The sequence below is a fragment of the Canis lupus genome, chromosome 30, assembly GCF_003254725.2.
Source record: "Canis lupus dingo isolate Sandy chromosome 30, ASM325472v2, whole genome shotgun sequence".
Lineage (NCBI taxonomy): Eukaryota > Metazoa > Chordata > Mammalia > Carnivora > Canidae > Canis > Canis lupus.
Window position 1 is genome coordinate 10401764 of NC_064272.1, and position 23566 is coordinate 10425329.

Genomic DNA, 23566 nt, shown 5'->3' on the forward strand with positions numbered 1-23566 from the left:
ATCAGAATTAATAATCTATAAACTATCAATACTCGATAGCCTAAAACTAACACTGAGCCCATTCTCAGATTCCCGTCTAGTTTTCAGAGATCAAATAGATTCAAGGTATTTTATATGGAGCCCTAATTGCAGTGTTTTTTGTTGCAGTTCTTGGCTGACCCCCATCTTTCCACATCACATGTCAATTATTCCTTGGATCAGGTATGCTGTCCAAATAATAAAATGCTATGGTATCTGTTGATAATGTTAGAATAATCTAACTTAAGGGGTACTGGCTGGCTCAGTCAGTGGAGCATGCAACTCTTGATCTCAGGGGTTGTGAGTTTGAGCCGCATATTGGGTGGAGGGATTACTTTAAAAATCTTTTTTAAAAAATGAGGAATTAAAAAAAAGAGGGAGCGCCTGAGTGAGGCTCAGTCAATTAAGCATCTGACTCTTGATTTTGGCTCAGGTCATGATCACAGGTCTGTGAGATCAAGCTCTGCATCAAGCTCTGCACCGGGCGTGCAGCCTGCTTTGGATTCTTTCTTTCCCTCTGCCCACCCACTCTCTCTAAAAAACTTTTTTTTTTTTTAAGATTTTATTTATTTATTCATGACAGAGAAAGAGAGAGAGAGAGAGGCAGAGACACAGGCAGAGGGAGAAGCAGGCTCCATGCAGGGAGCCTGATGTGGGACTTGATCCCCGGACTCCAGGATCACGCCCTGGGCCAAAGGCAGGCGCTAAACCGCTGAGCCACCCAGGGATCCCTAAAAAACTTTAAAAATTAAATCTATTAAAAAAATAATAATATAACTTAAGACAGTATTTTTGAGAACATTTTTCCTTCTGGATTCAGAGCCCAGCATTTTATATTTTGTATGCTTTCTGAGATTAGAACTGTTTAGAAAGCTCCAAATTTAATTAAAATCTAATGTCTGATATTAATGCCCTGTGTTGCCTTTAATATTAACAATTATGCTAGCCTCAGAAATAGAAACTGTTTCTTTTTTTTTTTTTAAGATTTTATTTATTCAGAGAGAGAGAGAGGGAGGCAGAGACACAGGCAGAGGGAGAAGCAGACTCCATGCAGGGAGCCTGACGTGGGACTCGATCCCCGGTCTCCAGGATCACACCCCGGGCTGCAGGTGGCGCTAAATCGCTGTGCCACTGGGGATGCCCTGAAACGGTTTCTTTGGGTCATTCTCTCTCTGCAACCAACCACCATATCAAATTGCCTTAGGATTCTAGATCTTGGCTGTTCTGTAGTATTGCTATCTTTATGCTAAGTGGGACTATTTAGAAACCTAAGCATTTCCTGAGTCAATTTTTTTTCCTTGTATTTAATTGTGTACCCTCCTAATTATTCTCTGTTTTGCAGTTCCAGCTCCTTTTCCCCTCTGTAATGGTTGTGGTAGAACAAATTAAAAGTCAAAAGGTGAGAACTTTTCTTTTTTCCTTTGCTGTGTTAAGCGCCAAGGATATATTCATAATTAATTTTGCCTTACTTTCTTTTAAAGACCCTAGGTTTTAGTAATTTTCATTTATTTATTCATTGTTTTAATAATGGTTGCTTGAGTATCATGCTAAATATCCGAAATGCAAAAATAAGTTACAACCCTGCCCTTAAGTACCTCCTGATCCAAAAGGTGGGGCTAATGTTAATTGATGTACCCCAGAATGCTGTTGGGTAAGAGCAAAATGCTATGGATGGTATTTGGAGGTGAGAGCATTTTATATTAAGAATTTAAAATTTTTGGATACAGGGGCACCTGGCTGGCTCAGTTGATTCAGCATCTGCCTTTGGCTCAGGTCATGATCTCAGTGTTAGGCTTCCGGCTCAGGGAGTCTGCTTCTCCCTCTGCCCCTCCCCCTGGCTCATGCTCCAGTGCTCTCTCTCTCTCTCTTTCTCAAATAAAATCTTAAAAAAAAAAAAAAAAGAATTGTTGGATATGGATCTTGAGAAGTGGAAAGTTCATCTTTAGAAAGAATAATAGATTTATAGTTAGGGTGCTGGCAGTTTTTTAAAAATTAGATCATTGGCTGAAACCCAGATGCTTATTTTATTAAATATGCCTGTTCTTATCACAAGTTTTTATCATGTGCATCAAAAAGTGAGGGTCCTCAATGAAAGGAGAATGCCTTTTCTGGGCAGAAGTAATAAATGCTTTAAGATTTCACATTAGAAAAAAAATTTTTTTTTTAATTTTACATTAGAAGAAGAATCTGCTAGTTCGTAACTGGATGAAAAAGGACAAATGGATTAAATACGTTTAGTGCATTTATGTTTTTAAGCTGTTATATTTGTACCTTAGTTTATTAGGAGTGTTTACCTCGATAAATTTAACTACTTAACCAGTTAATTTGCCAGATTGCAGCTTCATTTTTTTTTGCTGTACAAGTTTAGAATCTTATACTACTTGTAACTCTCTTGTGCTGAGTTCATTCTGAGCCAGCAAAGCCCATGAGGGGAGGTGCTGTTTGGCCCTTCAAAGCTGATTACTCTCAGCAAATAACATTCAGCTTTTATTGTACACTTACTATATACCAGACAGTGTGCTAAGTGCTTCACATACTTGAATCCATTCAGTCCTCTGAGGGACCAAGTAGGTTAGGGAATGTGCTTAGGGTCACACAGATGGTAGGAGATGGTAGAGCTGGGATCTAAATCTGGGTCTGTCTGCCTCAAAAGACTTATGCTCTTAACTACTCTACTAAACTGTCCCCCTAAGTTGGAGGGGACCTTCTGGATAAGTAGAGTTAGTGTAAGAGTTCCATGCTTAGCTGCACATCTCAGTTGACTTTCAGTTTCTATTGGCCACAGAAAGAAGAGTAGAAATTGAGTAGGGCAATTGCAGATGGGCAAATCTTCCTCCTTGCTCAGGTGGTTGTAGAAAAGCCAGTGTGCTCTGGCTCTAGAGAGAAAAAATGAGGTGGTCCAGCACATGGGTGGGAGTGAGAACAGGAATGATAGCCAGCAGACACAAGGGATCCTTTTAGAGTGATAGAAATGTTATAAAACTAGATTATAGCAATGATTGCACAACTCTGTAAATTTACTAAAAATTGTTGAACAGTATACTTAAAATAGGTGAATTTTATGGTATATAAATTATACTTCAATAAAGCAGTTTTAAAAAGAGAGTGAACCAGAAGGACATGGAAGAAACAGATTTTTGGGAAATTATATGCCTTATAAAGAGCCTGAATTAGGCCTTAATCTGAAATAAAAAGATTTCCTTACCTCTTAGGTTGGAATTCCAACTCTAAATTATTTTGGTTTCTCTAGTGCAATAGTTCTCAAACTTCACTGTACATTAGAATCACTTGGAGCAGACTGTTAAAACCATGTGGCTGCTGGTTAAAACCCCAGAGATGCTGATTCAGTAAGGCTGGAGTTGGGCCCAACAATTTGCATTTCTTAAAAACTCCCACGTGCTACTGCCTTTGCTGGGGGTGGGGATACTGGTGGAGTAGAGAGGATTAAGTAGGGCTCCATCCTTTTGAGAGCAACTATTATGATATCATGATCTATCATAACAAACATATATTTGAACTTCATTCCCTTTCTGACACAGAGCTTCTAAAACCCTTGAAATTTTGTAAGTGATAAGAATGATAAAGGTGTCCTGATATTCATAACAAACCCCTATCAACCACACCTGAGCCTATGTTAAGTGACTTTTGGAAAGCACCTAAGGATAGGCTGGTTGCCAAGAGAACCAACAATTTGATTGGAGGGTTGACTCATACCTCTGACCTCTGAGGAAGAGAAAGCTGCTAGAGATTGAGTTCAGTCACCAGTAGCCAATGATTAATCAATTGTGACTATGTAATGAAGCCTCCATAAAAACCCAGAAGGACTGGTTTCAGAGAACTTGTAGGTTGGTGAACCAGAACTCTTCTTCATGCTACATACACTTCTGGGCCCACACTCCTTGGACACTGAAGCTCCTTTGTTTGGGACTTCGTACTGTGCATCTATTCATCTGACTGTTGATTCTTATCTTTAGTTTGCTTTTTAATAAACAGGTAATCTAATGAGTAAAAGGCTTTTCTCAGTTTTGTGAGCTGCTCTAGCAAATTCATGGAATCCAAGGAGAGGGTCATGGGAACTTCCGATTCCTCAGCCAGTCAGTCCTGTGCTTGAGATTGGTGTCAGAGGCTGAGGGCAGTCTTGTGGGAATCTGATGATATTCTGGGTAGGTCGTGTTAGAACTGAGTTGAATTATAGGACACCTAGCTGGTGTTAGAGAATTGCTTGGTGTTGTGGAGGAACCGCCTCCCAAACACATTGGAATTGGATTCAGAATCAGAACTATACATAGATCTTTATCCCCATTATCTGCTGGATTGTGCCCTCTGGATTGAATACAGAATGTGAGTTTGTGTTACAGGAACTATTGAAATGGAATCAAGTTTGACAAGGCTGTATTTTGCACAGATTCATGGTTGTCAGATCCTGGAAACGGTATACAAACACAGCTGTGGAGGTTTGCCTCCTGTTCGCAGTGCACTAGAAAAGTAAGTCATGGCTGAATTGGGGGCAGGGGTGGGTGACCAAGTGCCTTGACTTTGCACTTGTTTTATTTTCAGGTCATCCCAGGTCAGCTTTTCCCTCTGGGAAAAATTATGACCAGGATAGAAAAGATCCATGAGCTTTTCTATGTAGAGCAGGATAGAAAAGCCCACATGTATGATGGCTCAGAAACTGAAAAAAGAGTGATGAAGTTTGAGTATCAAAGCTAGGATCTAGTCACCTATATGACCTTGATGCAATGCTTTTTAATTTGGGGATCTCATTATCCTTGGAGAATTTCCATTACATGTGCTGGATAAAGTAGCTATATCTAAACATGTGTATTTTGAGTAGCTAATATTTCATATTGAGGGTCTTAAAAATATTTACACTTTTATCATTCCATAATGCCACTCTTGAGGAATTTTATCCTGACAGTTATTTTAAAGAATAACCATATGCAGAAACATTCATTGTAATGTTGTCTGTAGGAAATTAGAAAATTCCAGCAGTGGAAGAAAGCTAAATAGAGGTGTATTCCCTTGATAGTCTATAAACATAAAATTAAAATTAAAATGCTATAAATATAAATACTGTTAGAATCTGCAAAAGGAAACTTTCCAGAACATGCTTACAGAACTTAATTCTCTATTGGAGAATTAAGAATTGCATTTTGAGAATGCAATTCTATTGGAGAATTAAGAATTGCAGAAAAAAGAACTACATTTTGATTATAGAAAATACAGACATGGGGGATCCCTGGGTGGCTCAGTGGTCTAGCGCCTGCCTTTGGCCCAGGGCGTGATCCTGGAGTCCCGGGATCGAGTCCCACATCAGGCTCCCTGCATGGAGCCTGCTTCTCCTTCTGCCTGTGCCTCTGCTTCTCTCTCTTTCTCTGTGTCTCTCATGAATAAATAAATAAAATATTAAAAAAAAAAAAGAGAAAATACAGACATGCAAAGAAAAAAATAGTAACATTTTCTAATCTTTGAGACATCCAATTTAACTTTTGCTGTGTATTTCTCTAGATAAATATACGTAGTTTTATGCACGGAATATAAAATCTTACATCATATATTTGCAGGGACCAAATTTTATAGATCAAATACTCAAATGTGCACAATTTTTTTAAGATTTTATTTATTCATGAGAGACACAGAGAGAGAGAGAGAGGCAGAGATACAAGCAGGCTCCATGCAGGGAGCCCGATGTGGGACTCGATCTCAGGACTCCGGGATCACGCCCTGGGCGGAAGGCAGGCTCTAAACCGCTGAGCTACCCGGGCTGCCCCCTTCCTTGCCTTTTAAATCTTTGATGACAACTGACATTTTAAGAGTCTTCACCAGCTGTCTTGTTAACTCTTACATAACCTGGATTTTTCTGATTATTTCCTCATGGATTCGATTTACGTTAAACATTTTTGGCAAGAACACTACATACCACAGGCCATGTTATTTCTTGTTGCATCTCATCAGAAGGCACAGAAAGTATATTCCATTATTGCTGTTGTAAAAGCTTGATCACTTGGTTTAGGTGTTTTCTATCAGATGTCTCCATTTTATTTATTTATTTTTAAAAGATTTTATTTATTAATGAGACACACACATGCACACACACAGAGAGGCAGAGATACAGGCAAAGGGATACAGTCATGCTGCACGCAGGGAGCCCGACATGGGACTCGATCCCGGGTCTCCAGGATCACGCTCTGGACTGAAGGTGGTGCTAAACCGCTGAGCCACCCGGGCTACCCAAGATGTCTTCCATTTTAAAGGCACATTTTCATCTTTGTAATTAATGTTATCTGGGAAGTGATCCTTTGAGACCACGAGAATATCCCATTCTCCAACAACCTTTCTGCATTTTGTTGGATTATACTTCTTCAGGTAAACCTGCCTCTCACAGAGTGAATCTACTCTCCCTATGTGATGCCAACAAGAATAAAACAAATTTAATACTATATTAGCCAAAAACACTCCTGTAAGTGCATTTAACTTTAACAAGAACCCTCAATCTTGAAACACACTTCATACAAAAGAAAATGTACCTCTCCTAAAAAACTAACAGAACGTTTACTGTACATTTAGACTTCAGTTTGTAGGCTACAAGTTTGGAGATTTAATCACTTAGTTCATCCATAAACTTTTAAATTGAAACAGCACACTTATTTTTAGCTTAATTGGTCATTTCCTTCCTGAGTCATCAGACTCTCAGGCCTCTGTTTATCCTGTCACAGTTTAGAGCGTGGCCTCTGTGCTGATGAGGGGTTTCATGTTCGTTAAGTGGACTTCTAAGGCTCCTGCTTTTCTCTCTACTCAGGATCCTGGCCGTGTGTCATGGGGTCATGTACAAGCAGCTCTCAGCCTGGATGCTACATGGACTCCTCCTGGACCAGCATGAAGAGTTCTTTATCAAACAGGGTCCCTCTTCTGGTAATGTCAGTGCCCAGACAGAAGAGGATGAAGAGGATCTGGGCATTGGGGGACTGACAGGAAAACAGTTGAGAGAACTCCAGGACTTGGTGAGAGCATAACAAAGCCTAGCATACCTGCCAGGAGTCAGAAAAATCTATAACTAGGTAACCTTACAGTAATTTCCATCCTCCTTCCCAGCTCATTATAATTGAAGCAGCTTTCACAAATTCTGCATATATAAACACTTGAACTTGGCTTCATCTTAACTCCATTCTTAACACCTAACTTAATGTGAGACTACAAAACAAAATCTTTAAGATTCCTTTGTTTCCCCTTTTCCCAGTATATGCATTTTTGAGATTAATAAGTCTTATCTCTTAAGGTAGCCATGTAGCTACTCTATAACTCTTATTTTTTTTTAGATTTATTTATTTATTCATGAGAGACAGAGAGGCAGAGACATAGGCAGAGGGAGAAGCAGGCTCCATGCAGGGACTCGATCCTGCATGTGGGACTCGATCTCTGAACCCCAGGATCACGCCCTGAATGTAAGGCACTCAACCACTGAGCCACCCAGATGTCCCTACTTTATAACTTTTAAATGCGGCTTGGAGTTTCAATTAGAATCCCCAAAGACCTATATTGTCTTTATTCATCCATTGATCCATTTATTCCTTTGTCCTGCTACAACATTTTCTTGAATGCCTGTTCCATATACACCAGTCACTGTTCTAGGAGAGTTACTGGGTGTTTGACTGAAGTAGTTGAATAAAACATAGCAGACCCTGCCCTTAAAGAGCTTATTGTTTAGTGGAAAATGTAGAAAAGTCAAGTGACATTATAGTGTACTAAGTGCTCTGGAAAGAGCAAATAGGAGTGTTCTCAGAACTTGGACTTAGAGTAGCTAGAGAAGCTTTTCAGTAGACTGTACACCTAAATTGCAAAAAGTTTGGGAGGAGGAGTCAAGAAATGTTCCAGGCAGAGGGAAGTATGTGTATAAAGTACAGAGACCATGTAAGACCTGGCTTATTTGAGGAACCAGTAGTAATTAAATTGAAATGGTTAAGTAAAAGCTGAAATACAAAGTGCAAAGACAAGGGCACATGGGTGGCTCAGTTGGCTAAGCATCTACTTTTGGCTCGGGTCATGATCTTGGGGTCCTGAGATTGAGCCCCACATCAAGCTCCCTGCTCAGTGGGAAGCCTGCTTCTCCCTCTCCTGCTCCACTTGCTTGTACTCTCCCTGTCAGACAAATAAATAAAATCTTTTAAAACAAAAAACCAAAAACAAAGTGCGAGGACCTTGGAGGGGATGGGGGAAGTGGCAATCACAGAAACTATTGAGGTAAAATCATGAAAGCCCTTGAATGGGAAGGAATTTGGACTTGAATCTCAAAAGAGCTGAGAGCCAGTGAAGATTTTTTGGCAAGAAGTTAACATAATCAGACTTTATGATAGATGACTCTGGATAGTGTGTGGGGAGATTGTTTTTTAAAAAAATAAAATAAAAACTAGCAGCAGATAGGTCAGTTAGAATGTTGGGGACACAGGTGAAAAATAATAATGGCTTAAATCTAGGGTGGTAACAATAAATATGCAGAGGAATAGAGTGGCTTGAGAGAGATTTATGATGTGAAATAGGTAGGCCTTAGTGATTGGATATGAGTCCAGAGGGAAGAGTCAAGAATGATACCCAAGTTTCTGCCTTCAGCAGCGAGGTGGGTAGAGATAATATGGAATGTGTGTGGCAGGTATTGGGAGAAAGAGGATGGATCTGATTTTGGACATGTTGAGGGGCTTCTGGGTGGCTCAGTTGGTTAAGCAACCAATTCTTGATATCACCTGAGGTCTTGATCTGAGGACTGTGAGTTCAAGCCCCATATTGGGCTCCATGCTGAGTGTGGAGCCTCCTTTTTTTTTTTTTTTTTTGTAACTTAATTTTGGACCTGTTGAGTTTGAGATACTTGCAGGAAATGTCCAGTGGGCTGAGCCTGGAGCTCATGAGAACAGTCTAGCTTGAAGATAAAGATTAAGGGGTCATCGGCATATAGCAGTTTTTAACCTGGGGCCCATGGGTGGCTTCAGGAGGTTCTATGAAATGTATGTTTGTTTATTTGTCTGGAAGGTCCATAGCTTTTATATAATGGCAATGATGTAAAAAGATTAAAAACACCTGTTACAATAATCAATTCAGTGACAGAAGATTGTGATTGTTTAAGAAGAGTGAGGAGAGCTAGAGGAAAAGAGGATCTGGGTAGCCCTTGAAGACCACCAGCACTAGAACACGTAACAAAAAGGATAAATAGCAGAGCTCAAAGTCAGGATTGTGGAGCTCAGAGTTCCTGGTTGCAGCTGGAAGATAAGGGTCAAATCCAAAGCAAGTCAGAGGAATGGGAGGGGTCTGAGTGATTGGGTGGTAGGCATCTGCGGCTTCATGGGCCAGATCAGTGGTTCTTAAACTTCTGTGTGTGTCAGAATTAGCTGGAGAGCTTGTTAAAACAGGGATGAGTGGCTGGGCCTCATCTCCCAGGTTATCTTAGATCTGAGGCAGGGCTTGAAAATTTGCATTTCTAACAAGCTTCCAAGTGAGGCTAATGATGCTGGTCCACAAGCCACATTTTGAGAACCACTTGGCTAAAGGACTTGGGCTAGGGTACTAATGAAGAGCTGGGCAGAGCCAGCATATATGACGAGATAATAAAGTCACAGACATACAGACCTGGAAAAAATAAAGACTAATTATTCCATGATACAGGTAAGGAAACCGATTTCCTGCACCACACAAATTCTTACATAATAAAGGCAGAGTGAGGACTAAAATCCAAATGTTAAAAAAAAAAAAAAACCAAACACTGTTATTTCTTCCATGTTGTCCTGTTGTCTGAAAATAGAGATATGTTCATCTCTCTAACACTGGTTATTTGGCATTGTGCAACTTTAAAGTCCCTGCTTTGGGGCGCCTGGGTGGCTCTGTCGGTTAAGCGTCTGACTGGCTCAGGTCATGATCTCAGGGTCCTGGGATCAGTCTACCTCTCCCTCTCCTTCTGCCTCTTCCCCAACTTGTGCGCTCTCTCAAATCTTTAAAAATAAAATCTTTAAAAAATAAAGTCCCTGCTTCTAGGGACGACTCCTGGGTAGCCCAGTTGGTTAAGCATCCAACTCCTCATTTCGGCTCAGGTCGTGATCTCAGGATCCTGGGACTGAGCCCCACATGGGGCTCTGTGCTCAGCACAGTCTCCTTGAGATTCTGTCAACCTCTGTTCCTCCCCTACTCGCTTGCACTTTTTTTCCCTCCCTAATAAATAAATTTTAAAAATTAAAGTCTGTACCTCTAGAAAATGTAAATCATGAGTTGGGAGAGTTAATTATGTTTTCTTACTCTCCCCTTCTTACTTCATACATTATATCTGATATGGGTTATTTCCTGGAGCAGCGCTTGATAGAGGAAGAGAACATGCTGGCGCCGTCTCTGAAACAGTTTTCCTTACGAGTGGAGATTTTGCCATCCTACATTCCAGTGAGGGTTGCTGAAAAAATCCTGTTTGTTGGAGAATCTGTCCAGATGTTTGAGAATCAAAATGTAAACCTGACTAGGAAAGGTAAGAACCTCCTTGCCCAATGTACCTTTCTTCAAAGGTCCTTTTTAATATTGCGTGGCCCCAGCCTAAGCCGGGACCAAGGGAGTGTCTGGTAAGATTTACCCACTGAGATTGCAGCACGACCATGACATGCTTATATAAGAAGCAGGTGAAAGAGCCACACCATGGGGTCTAGAAATCCTTGCCTGTCCTGCTATTCTCTTTCTTTGATAGTGCCTTCCTGTTTTGCAGGATCCATTTTGAAGAACCAGGAGGACACTTTTGCTGCAGAGCTGCATCGGCTCAAACAGCAGCCGCTCTTTAGCCTGGTGGATTTCGAGCAGGTGGTGGATCGGATCCGCAGTACTGTGGCCGAGGTTTGTGTGTCAGGGTAGGCTTTCTACTTCCCAGAAATTGAGTACTTCCATTGCTTTTTTTTTTATTTTTATTTTTTTTTTAAGATTTTTATTTAACAGAGCACAAGCAGGGGAAGCAGCAGAGGGAGAGGGAGAAGCGGGCTCCCTGCTGAGCAGAGTCCAATGTGGGGCTCAATCCCAGGACCCTGACATCATGACCTGAGCCAGAGGCAGAAGCTCACCTGACTGAGCTACCCAGGTGCCCCGAGGTTTTATTTTTTAATACACTGTTAGATTTGGTTAGACAGTACAATATTTGGGATTTTTGCATCTATATTTACTAGTGAAATTAGATGATTCCTGTTTTATTCCCATGTGGTTGCAGAATAAAGACTGTATTAAACCTCGTATAATGAGGTAGCTATCTATTACTCTTCTTTCTTCTGGAACAATGAATATAGGATAAGAGTTGTTATTGGAAGTTTGATTAAACCTGAAAAATTATCTAAGCTAGGTAGTTGTTCAAGAAGGGGCAATCTTGGGCAGCCCCAGTGGCGCAGCGGTTTAGCGCCGCCCGCAGCCCAGGGCGTGATCCTGGAGACCCTGGATCGAGTCCCACATCAGGCTCTCTGTATGACGCCTGCTTCTCCCTCTGCCTGTGTCTCTGCCTCTCTCTCTCTCTCTGTCTCTATGAATAAAAAAAAAAAAAAAAAAAAGAAGGGGCAATCTTTGGAGTGCCTGGGTGGCTCGGTCAGTGAAGCATCTGACTCTTGATTTCAGTTCATGATCCCAGGGTCTGAGGATCAAGCCCCATGTGGTGGAGTCAGCTTGAGAATTCCTCTCCTCCTCCCTCTGCCCCTCCACCTGCTGATCGTCCCCACCCCCCATAAATAAATGTTTAAAAAAGGGAGGGGGGAATCTTTACCATTTCAGTGTATTTAAACATACATTAATCTGTTCAAGACCATTATTTCTTGTACCAATTTTGTTATTTTCTACTTTTCTAGGAAGGCCCGTTTCATCTAGATTTAATTTTTTATAAAATCTGTCAGTAGCTATTTGTTTTTTGTTTGTTTTTGTTTTTTTTTAGTAGCTATTTGTTTTACTTTGTATTTTATTTTAATCTTTTACTGTTGAATCTTACTAATCTTTTCGAAGAACCAGCCTGTGTTTTTGTTACCTTCTTTTTCCTCTGTCTCCATTGATATCTGCCTTTATTATTTTTTCTTCCTTCTTGTTTCTTTGAGTTTTCTGTTACTCTTTGCTAGTTTTCTGGGTTGAAAACTTTTCTATTTGTAACCCTTGCCTCCTAGGAAATGTATATAAAACTTTCCATATTAAAAAAAAAAAAACTTTCCATATTGCTTTGATCCTGTCCCACAAGTTTTTGGCCTGGAGTGTATATACTATCATCTTATTCTTAATTTTTTATTTTCTTTCTAATATTCTTTTTAATCCCAGGAATTGATTAAGCTTTTATTTTTATTGCAGTATAGTTGGAAAACACAGTATGTAGAGGAGTCCTTTAGAGTTGATTGAGTTTTCCTTTACGGATAAACCTAGGGCCCATTTTTTTGCTTTTAGTTCTGCCTGTGCTCAGAGAGTATATATTCTGTGTGAGTCTAGAGTTCGAACCATGTTCTTTTTTTTTTTTTTTTAAGACTTTATTTATGTGTTCATGAAAGACAGAGGAAGGCAGAGACAGAAGGAGAAGCAGGCTCCATGCAGGGAGCCTAATGTGGGACTTGATCCCGGAATTGTGGGATCACAACCTCAGCTGAAGACAGACGCTCAACCGCTAAGCCACCCAGGCATCCCTCGAGCCATGTTCTAATGTTTCATTTCCAGGCTGTATGTTAGGCATGTACATATTCATAATAAATATATATTTATTGTATTTCCTTTTATGTATATATAACAATCTTTATCACTTAGGCCATATATTTATTTATATATATTAAATATATATATTTATTACTTAAATTCTATTTTATTAGTTAAGATCATTACCCAGCTCTTTCAGGTCTTTATTTACCTCAAATCATCTTCCATTTATTTTCAGTGCTTTTTACCTCCCTGCCCCCAAGCAGCCACTGATCTGCTTTCTGTCACTAGAGATTAGTTTGCATTTTCTCTAATTTATATAAATGGAGTCAAACAATGTGTACTCTTTTGGGGGAGGAGGTGGGTCAGGTGGCTTTTCCTCACGATTATTTTGAGATTAATCCCTGTTGCGTGTATCAATAGTTTATTCCTCTTTAAAGCTTGCACAGAACATTCCTATCACCATCGTTAATGTCATTATTATAAACATTTCTCTAAATGCACTGCTGAATGGTAAACACATCCCTGCACTTAAGCACTCATTTCATAGCAATTACGTACCACTTTTATAATTACTATTATTACAAGTGTTTATAAACAAACACTTCTCTAAGTACATCATAGAAGAGCTAGCACATCCATTCCCTGAAATAACATTCTTCTCAAAGTATCCTGAACATACAATTTTTTTCAACTTTATTTTATTGAGGATTTTTATTGATCTTTTGAGGATCTTTATTACATGTGTTTTTATTATTTCTTTTTCATTGTTAATACATGTGCTTTTATTTTTTTAATGCATTTGAAAAAGCAAAACAAAACAAAATGTATTTGATATAGGACATTGTGTAAATTTGAGGAATTTGTGTAAATGTGGCTCCTTTGGTTTGGTGTCTGCCTTGGGGCTCAGATCATGATCCTGGGGTCCTGGGATCTAGCACCATGTCAGGCTCCCTGCTTGGTGGGGAGCCTACTTCTTCCTCTCCTTCTGCCTGCTGCTCCCTTTGCTTATGCTCTTTCTCTTTCTGTCAACTGAATAAATTTTTTTTTAAGATTTAATTTATTTATTCATGAGAGAGACAGAGGTAGAGACATAGGCAGACGGAGAAGCAGGCTCCCTGCAGGGAGCCTGATATGGGGACTTGATCCCAGGACCTCAGGATCATGACCTGAGCCAAAGGCAGATGCTCAAACCTGAGCTACCCAGGTGCCCCTGAATAAATAAAATCTTAAAAAAAAACTGTAAATATAAGGTATACAGCATGTTGATTTGATATATTTGTATATTATTGTTGCCATTGTAAGGATATTTAGCACCTCTGTTAAATCACATAACTATGATTTCTTTTTTGTAGTGGGAATAATTAAAATCTAGTCTCTTGGCTAGATTGATTCTTCCCAAACTCTTGGCAAGTTTGATTATAGTACAACAGTGTTGTCTATATTCACTGTACCATGCCTTAGATCTCCAGGACTTACTTACCTACTCATTGCAAGTTGGTACCCTTAAACAGCGTCTCTCCTATCCTCCCCTACCCCACAACCCCTGGTAACCATCATTTTACTCTCTGTTTTTATAAGTATGGCTTTTTTGGATTCCACATATGAGTGATATCATGCAGTATTTCTTTCTATGTTTCACTTAGTATAATATGCTCAAGGTCCATCTGTGTTGTCAACAGTGGCAGAATTTCTTTCTTCTTCATAACTGAAATACAAGTATTTCATTATTTATCACATCTTTATTCCTCCATTATGGACACTTAATTTCCCTATCTTGGCTATTGTGAATAATGCTGCAGTACATGTATCTGTCTCATAATCCTGTTTCATTTCCTTTGTGTATATACCCAGAAGTAGAATTCTGGATCATATAGTAGTTCATTTTTTAATTTTTCAGTAATCTCCATAGTGTTTTCCATAGTGGCTGAACCAATTTATATTCCCACCAACAGTGCACGAGGTTCCCTTTGCTCCACATCCTCACCAACAACTTGTTACCTCTTCTTGATGATAACCATTCTAATAGGTGTGAAGTGGTATATCATTGTGGTTTTGATTCACATTTCCCTGATGGCTAATGATGTTAAGAATCATTCTGTGAACTGTTGGCCATTTGTATGTTTTCTTTGGAAAAATACCTGTTTTGTTCCTCTGCCCATTTTTTAATTGGACTGTTTGTGTTTTCTCATTGTTGTTGAGTTGTAGGACTTCTTTATATCAGCTATAATCCCTTATCAGATACATGGTTTGCACATATTTTTTTCCTTTTCTGGAGCTTGACTTTTCATTTTGTTGATTATTTCTTTTGCTGTGCAGAAGCTTTCAAGTTTGATGTAATCCCACTTGTTTATGTTTTTGTTTGTGCTTTTAGTGTCCTATCCAAAAAATCTTTACCAAGACCAGTATTGAGGGGTTCTTCCTTACATTTTCTTTTAGGAGTTTTATGGTATCAGGTTTTATGTTTAAGTCTTTGATGTGTGGTGTAAGATAGGGGTCCAGTTTCCTTTTCCTGCATGTTTTTAACCAGTTTACCCAGAACCTTTTTTTTTTTTTAAGATTTTATTATTCATGAAAGACACAGAAAGAGAAGTAGAGGCAGAGGGAAAAGCAGGCTTCATCCAGGAAGCCCGATGTGGGACTCAATCCCGTGACCCTGGGATCAGGCCCTGAGTCAAAGGCAGACACACTCAACTGCTGAGCCACTCAGGCATCCCACCCAGCACCATTTGTAAGATATGCTTTCCTTTTGGGTGTTCTTGGCTCCCTTGTTGAATATTGGTTGACTGTATATGTGGGGGTTTAATTCTAAGCTTTCTATTCTGTTTCATTCAGCTTTAGATTTCGTTTTATGTTGGTACCATGCTGTTTTAATTACTATAACTTTGTAGTTTGAAATCAGGAAGTTTGATGCCTCTTGTTTTGGTTTTGGTTTTTTGGTTTTTTTTCAGGATTGCTTTGCCTCATTGGGATTTCTTGTGGTCCTATAGAGATTTTAAGATTTTTAAAATTTCTGTGAAGAATGCCTCTGGAATTTTGACAAGGATTGCATTGAATCTGTAAATGGCTTTGGGCAGTATGGACATTTTAGTAATATTTCTTTATCAATGATTATGGGATATCTTTCCATTTGTGCCATCTTAAGTCTCTTTCAACAAAGTCTTCTGGGTTTTTATTGTACATACCTTTCATTTTCATCATTAAATTTATTACAAGGTATCTCAGCATAATTGACATTAAACCATGTTGGCATATATTAATAGTTTATTCCTTTTTATTGTTGAGTAGTATCCAATTGTTCATACCAGTGTGTTTTCCTTTCATCTGTTGATAGACATTTGGGTTGTTCCCTCATTGTGGTTTTAATTATGTTCCCCTAACGACTAATGATTTTGAATATTTTTCATATGCTTATTTGCGATCCATGTATCTTCTTTGGTGAAGTGTCAGCTAAAATCTTTTGTCCTTTCTTTATTGGTTTTGTTTTCTTACTATTGCAGGTTTTTTTTTTTTTTTTTTTTTTTTTTTATTTATTTACTTATGATAGTCACAGAGAGAGAGAGAGAGGCAGAGACACAGGCAGAGGGAGAAGCAGGCTCCATGCACCGGGAGCCTGATATGGGATTCGATCCCGGGTCTCCAGGATCGCGCCCTGAGCCAAAGGCAGGCGCCAAACCGCTGCGCCACCCAGGGATCCCCTATTGCAGGTTTTGAGAGTTCTTTATGTATTCTGGATATAAGTCCTTATCAGATATGTGACTTAACATTTTCTCCCAGTTTATGACTTGTCTTTTCATTATCTGCACAGTGTCTTTCAAAGAGCAGAAGATGTTAATATTGAAGAGTACATTTTATCAATTGTTCTTTTATGGGTCATGCTGTCAGTGTTCTAAGAAACCTTTAATTAACCCAAAGTCACAAAGATTTTCTTCTGTTTTCTTTTGCAAAATTTATAGTATTCAGTTTTACGTGTATGTTTATGATCAATTTGAATTAATTTTTTATATAGTGCATGGTATAAATCTAGTTTTAATTTTTTGCTTGTAGATATCCAACTGTTTCAACAACTTGGTTCTTTTTTAGGATTTTTTTTTTTGTATACTTTTTCAACTATTTTTTAAAGAATTCTATTCTAGTATAGTTAACATACAGTGTAACATTAGTGTCAGGTATATGATATAGTGATTCAACACTTCCGTACGTCATCCTGTGGTCTTCAGGGCAAGTGCCCTCCTTAATCCCCATCACCATTTCACAGTACACCCATCCCCCCACCTCCCTCCCCTCTGCTGACCATCAGTTCTCTATAGTTAAGAGTCCAGGGATCCCTGGGTGGCGCAGCGGTTTGGTGCCTGCCTTTGGCTCAGGGCGTGATCCTGGAGACCCGGGATCGAATCCCACGTCGGGCTCCCGGTGCATGGAGCCTGCTTCTCCCTCTGCCTGTGTCTCTGCCTCTCTCTCTCTCTCTGTGACTATCATAAATAAATAAAAATTAAAAAAAAAAAAGAGTCCATTTCTTGGTTTGTCTTTCTATATCTCATTTTTGCCTTTGGTTTCTTAAATTTTTTTTTTTTTTAAAACTTTATCCTTTCATTCCTGGCATTAACTCAACTTGGTCATGGCATATATTCTGTTTTCAGTATATTGCTGGATTTGTACAAACCCATTCTTTATAGAAGTTTTCATTGGAATCTAATTTTGTCCCTGTTTTGTTCTTTTTATAGCATCTCTGGAAGCTGATGGTGGAAGAGTCAGATTTACTGGGTCAGCTGAAGGTAATAGTTTAACTGTCTTTTAATTCTTAAAATGATGCTGATAGGCAGTGACTTCTCAAGGCTCTCCTGAGAGCACTGGTTGCTTGCGTTCAGACTACCAGGGTGGCCTCACATGTCCTCATCCGAGAGGGCAAACTCTTTCTAATATTACAAATGTACTATAGTACAAAGGTTTGGGTATTTACTTTCTTCTAGCATAATAGACTTGTGTTGCCATTGAATAATTGACACCAAAGACCCATCAGTTGTCCTGCCTTGAGGAGTTACAAAGTATGCCCCTGTGAAGTATGCCAAAAGCCTATATCCTTTTGTAGGTTGGGCTCAAATTGATGAGATTAGAAACTTCGTGTGTAATCACTATAGTGAGGAGCTCCTGGCCCTGCTGGATTACTGAATTGTAAATTGAAATTCTTTCCGCAGATCATTAAAGACTTTTACCTTCTGGGACGTGGAGAACTGTTTCAGGCCTTCATTGACACAGCTCAACACATGTTAAAAACACCACCCACTGCAGTAACTGAACATGGTAATTGTCCTGTGGACCTGAGAATTACCCATTGACTAAAGTTGTAGGGTGTTTCTTGACTGCTGCTGAACCATTCAGTCTGACCCACGTAAGAGCAGCCTGGTGAATTACAGAGCAGTCTTTCCACATATGGAAGGCCCTTCAGGTGGGCTGCACTTGAGGTCATTTGGAGTAGCCTCTTGACCTTTCCTGGAAGAGTGGGTACAAACCAGGTAATTTTATCAGATGATAGTTACACATTCCCTATGGGACATATCGCAATTGCCACTTGTATTAGAATTCTTTAGGTTGTGAATGATGAAAACCTATCTAAGAAAAGGGGAATTTATTTGCTATTTTATCTGTAACTCCAGTGGGATAGGAGTATAGTTGGGCCTTAGAACAACCAAAACTGGGGACTTGCATACTGCTAGAATTCTTGTACCATATCTGGTCTCTGCCTCTTCCATGCTTTTTGGTGGCCTTCCAGTCCCATTTGGAAACATGGCTAGCAACAGTTTCCAGAAATTACCTCACAGTGTCTACAGGAGGAACCAAATCCAGTCTCTCTGGTAGCAAATTAAAAGATTCCAGGAAAGGGTTTTGATTAGCCCCGTCCAAATCATACCCCTGCATCAAAGATGTCAGACGTTAAGATATGCTTACTTCAGAAAGGTTCACTCTTAACTAATGGGAATGATAACCATTCCCATTCAAACTACATGAGGAGAGCCGGGAAAGGATCAGAATTTTTAAAAAATAGAAAAGAAAATGGGAAACTGACAGGGTTACCTTTTTTCTGACTCTATAAAGCATTGGATGGCCACTGTACTCACATAAGACTTTTTTTTATTGCAGATATCAGAAAACCCAATTCAGTCTCACACAAAGGGGGGAAAAATGTATTGATTCTCCTACCTGAAAAGGTCAGAGTATAAAGGCTGTAGGCCGAGTCTGATCCAGTGGCTCACGTGATGCCCTCAGGACTTGGTGTCATTCCATCTTTGCCCTCTACCTTTTTTTCTCTTGGACAGGCCTGCTCCATAGGGTAGCAGGATGGCCTCCAACTAAGCTCACATCCAATAGACTAAATCTCTGTTTATCTCAGAAACACAGAAACAAAAAAAAAAAAGCTCCACTCTGAATAGAGCCTCTGGGTTGGCCTGACTTGAGGCATGTTTATATCCCTAAATAAAATAGGGTAACAAAGTAGAGTATTACATTCTATTTGAGTATGCCTGGGTCACCTGCCTACCCCTACCCCACTGAATGAATCACATGGATAAGGTGGGAGGGGTGATTCTCTAAGGAAAATTGGGTGGTGTTTTCAGCAAGAAAAGGAGGAACACATGCTAGGCAGGCAAAAGCAACCATGTCCATGGCATCCTGGTGTCAGTGACGGGCAGGCTGGAACAGAAGTGGAAAGCCAGCCTCATCTGGGTCTGTTACAAAGCCTGGCATTCTTGTCAGCCCATGTGCTCTGCCTTGCAGATGTGAATGTGGCCTTCCAACAGTCCGCACACAAGGTATTGCTGGACGATGACAACCTTCTCCCTCTATTGCACTTGACAATCGAGTATCACGGAAAAGAACATAAAGGTTTGCCATTCTTTCTTGCATCTTTCTGCTCCTATGGGTTCATCCTCTGTTCTCCCATCTCTCCTTCCATCCACCTCCACGGAAACCATGTCATTCTGGACCTTAGAAGCACCTTGTCATGTGACTTGTTTTATACAGGAGTAAAGGGAAGTCCAGAGAGGCTAAATGGGATGCCCAGGCTGTGGTTTTGGTTTTGTTTTTGTCCCGCTGCCGGAATGATCGCTATTTATTTCCAGCCACCAGACTTTAAGGCTAAAGAATCCAAAAGACCCTCTAAGAGAATTTCCCACAGTCTCTCCTTGCCTTCTTCTGCAAGTCCCCTTTCTGTCACCTTTATGCTTCTGACACTGCAGGCTCAAGTAAGCATTCATCTCATGAATGTTGTCGAAGCTCTGGTTCTAGATTCAGCAGTCTTTTTTTTCTTAACAGATGCTGCTCAGGCAAGAGAAGGGCCTTCTCGGGAAACTTCTCCCCGGGAAGCCCCTGCATCTGGTTGGGCAGCCCTAGGTCTCTCCTACAAAGTGCAGTGGCCACTACACATTCTCTTCACCCCTGCTGTTCTGGAAAAGTGAGTATTTCTGAATTTCTCATAGGTAAATTTGGACTTCCAAGGGTAGAAATGATCAGGAATACAATCGGCAGGAGCAAGGTAACCGCGCAGCTGGTAGTTGTACACAGTCTGTAAATCAGAGGCTGAAAACTCCAATGCCTTTGTGGAACGGACGGAAAACATTAGCAAGTGAAGCTGCGGATGTGAGGCTGTGGGGTTGCTGGTGCTGAGATGAATGGGAGGGTCAAACCCTCAAATCATCAGTATGGTGGCAGTAGTGTTTAAGATTTTATTTTTTAAGAAATCTCTATACCCAGCATAGGGCCTGAACTTACAAACCTGAGATCAAGAGTCTCAGGCCCCACAACTGAGCCAGCCAGGTGCCCCTGTTGTTGTTGTTTTGTTGTTTTTTTTTAAGTTGCAAAGTAAGTAGTTTACAGGCTGCCAATCTGTGACCTCCGGAAGCTGCAGTCTTGGGCACCACATGGAGAATCTGGCCTTTGTTTAGTTCCATCAGACTAGCTGTTTCCTCCCTAACTTTTGTAATTTTTTGTGGGTCTACTTGGGAAGACTATCCTCCTAAGTGTTTGCTGTGGACTTGAGCCACAGCAGAGAAGATCACTTCCTTCCTCCCAGGGAGACGCAGTGAGGACAGCTAAGCTGGGGATAGAATACAGGAGCTGGACCAAGGTGGTGAGAGACTCTTGGATCAGCTTTGTTCTTGATCCTGAGAGCCTGCCAGATGCTGCTGCTCAGCTTCATGTGGACCTCACATCCCCAACCCAAGGACCAAGAGCTCTAGGGAAGGGGAGGCAGGAGAAGCAGGCCTGGCTATGGTGGCCTGTGAAATCCGTCCCCACACCATTTAAGAATTTCTCAGATCCTGTCACACAGGTCAAGGCACTCGCCCTCGTGCTGGTTGGAGGATGGCAGCTGTTATGCTTGGACTAGAGGAAGAGGATGAAAAGGGAAATATGTGAACAAAAGGGCCTCTCATCTCTGCTCCTGTTCAGTCCTTTCTACCTTTTGGGGTAGAGAAGCTTAGGGCATGAGAGCCTAGGTATGAACTGGCAAAAACAAGGCTGGTTGAGGGAGATTTCTCTGGCAGGTTCAGAGCCCACAGCCCACCTAAGCAAGCTGTATAGACCTTGTCTTAACCCAGTGTCCCAGTGTCCCACAAGCAAACAGTCCACTTATATCCTCACTTGATACACTCTGAACACCCTTGAAGAAATCAATCTCAGATGTAGTTTTAAAAACTAATTTTTATTATGAGAATTTCCAAATATAAACAAAAGTGTGGACTATAATGATCCCCCACAGGTACATTATCCAGCTTCAGTAACTATCAACATTCTGCTTGTCTTATCTCTTCTTCTTTTCGCTAGAACCTTGTAAAGCACATCCCAGACAGGTCATTTGCCTCCATCGCTATGCGATTCAGAAAAGGCATGTTTTTAATGTAATTACAATGCAGTTATCACATCCAATAAAATTAACAATACGTCCTTATCTGGTACAGATTGAAATTTTCCCAGTTATCCAAAAATGTCTTTTTATGTTTCGGTTTGTTCAAATCAGAATCCAAACAAGGTGTACTTTTTTACTATGTTGTTCCATTAGAAATAGGTAATTTTAAAACCAAATCAGATTGGTGTCTGTAAGCCTGCCTACGAACAAGTAAACAGATCCAGTTCCACTAGGAATCAGCTGTTCTTCCCATGTGTGTTCTTGGTATGGGGCTCGGCATTTGGCAAGCAGCCCCTGAGCTTGCCTTGAGGCAGCAGTTAAGGGGCCTCCACTGCGTTCTCTTTTTTGGAACAGAGCATCACATTAACCAAAATCCTTGCTTCCTAACACATTCTGATTATTGGTCCATGCAAGACCCTCCTTCCTATTTACACATATGCCGCAAAACCATTTTCTAGCACAAAAACTGGAACACCGACAATAATGTCTGCCTCTGTGGTCTTCCCACTCTCACTCCCTTGGCTCCCTCAGCCCAAAGTAACCATTCTCCCACACTGTTTTCTGTTCATTTTGTTTTATTTTGTTAAGATTTTATTTATTCCTGAGAGACGGGGGGGGGGCGGGGGAGTGGGGGTGGGCAGAGACATAGGCAGAGGGAGAAGCAGGCTTCTTGTGGGGAGCCCGATGTGGGACTCGATCCCGAGTCCTGGGATCATGACCTGAGTCAAAGGCAGGTGCTCAAATCCTGAGCCACCCAGGTGCGGTTTTTTTTTTGTCCTTTTAATATTTAGTTTTATATCTATATGTATATTCCCTCAAAATATGTTTTTCTTCTACCCAGTTGTTTCAAGCATTATAAAACAAAGCATATCAGGCTGTATGTAACCTGAGTGTTCCTTTTAATCAGAATCCCATTGCCTGGAGCCGCCTTAAGTTGAACGGATGAAGTGCAGTCGTTTTAGCGGCCATGTAATGACCCACCATATTGATAAGCCACAGCAAATTCATCCATAGCTCTAGCCATTCTCATTTCCTTCCTACATTTTGGGGCACGGGCGGCAGGCACAGAGTCCTGGGGTCTGTCTTGCAGGTGAGGTGGGAAGTGAAGTTTTATTCTTGAATAGCCTGCCGTTTGTGTCCCAGGTACAATGTTGTTTTCAAGTACTTACTGAGCGTGCGCCGGGTGCAGGCCGAGCTGCAGCACTGCTGGGCCCTACAGATGCAGCGCAAGCACCTCAAGTCCAACCAGACTGACGCAGTCAAGTGGCGCCTGAGAAATCACATGGCATTCTTGGTGGATAATCTTCAGTACTATCTCCAGGTCTGGGTCAGGGGATGAATGGGAGGAAGGGGTAGGGAAAAAAAGTCTGGGACATGAGCAGGATTTACCAAAGAGGAACTGCAGTCCTGCATTGGACGAGATGTTGGGGGTTGAGAAAATGCAGGTTAGATCGTTGGGAGGGGTTTCTTGGCGGCATTTTAAAGGAAAGTGGGAATAAATGAAGGAGAATGAGCTTAGGGTTCTTGTCAGCAATGCTGATTCGATCCTTAGTTTTAGTTGGCTAGGCCGTCTGGAATCTGTAGGACTTAACCAGGTTAGTCAGTGGAGGCGATATGGCGTGAAGTGGGGGATCTGCCAGAACTTTGGGGTTATGAGGCATTAGGCAGAGAACTTGCTACAAGGCAAGGTAATATGGCCTCTGCGCGGCTTTAAAGTGGCTCCAAGAATTTCTTTCATACTGTATTTCATCTTCATGTCCTTGAGTGCTTAGAATATGCCAGGTACTGAAAGCATCTGTTCACTGCCCATCAGGTAGATGTGCTGGAGTCTCAGTTCTCACAGCTGCTGCATCAGATCAATTCTACCCGTGACTTTGAAAGCATCCGATTGGCTCATGACCACTTCCTTAGCAATCTGCTGGCTCAGTCCTTTATCCTGTTGAAACCTGTAAGTAGGGCTCTGGGCTTCCTCAGACTGCTTCCACCCTGACTGTTCCC

The 23566-nt window shown here is 40.8% G+C and overlaps 1 protein-coding gene across 1 annotated transcript in view; it reads left to right on the forward strand.

Annotated features, from left to right (window-relative positions):
• TUBGCP4 (tubulin gamma complex associated protein 4) overlaps positions 1–23566 on the forward strand; it is a 36227-nt gene that overhangs the window by 9126 nt on the left and 3535 nt on the right. Inside the window, exons 4-15 of the mRNA XM_025473016.3 lie at positions 148–201; positions 1361–1417; positions 4424–4503; positions 6818–7019; positions 10345–10510; positions 10742–10866; positions 17394–17444; positions 17865–17970; positions 19441–19548; positions 19978–20116; positions 22712–22889; positions 23382–23516. Coding sequence (XP_025328801.1) covers positions 148–201; positions 1361–1417; positions 4424–4503; positions 6818–7019; positions 10345–10510; positions 10742–10866; positions 17394–17444; positions 17865–17970; positions 19441–19548; positions 19978–20116; positions 22712–22889; positions 23382–23516 — 1401 coding nt within the window. The remainder of the gene's footprint in view (positions 1–147; positions 202–1360; positions 1418–4423; positions 4504–6817; positions 7020–10344; positions 10511–10741; positions 10867–17393; positions 17445–17864; positions 17971–19440; positions 19549–19977; positions 20117–22711; positions 22890–23381; positions 23517–23566) is intronic.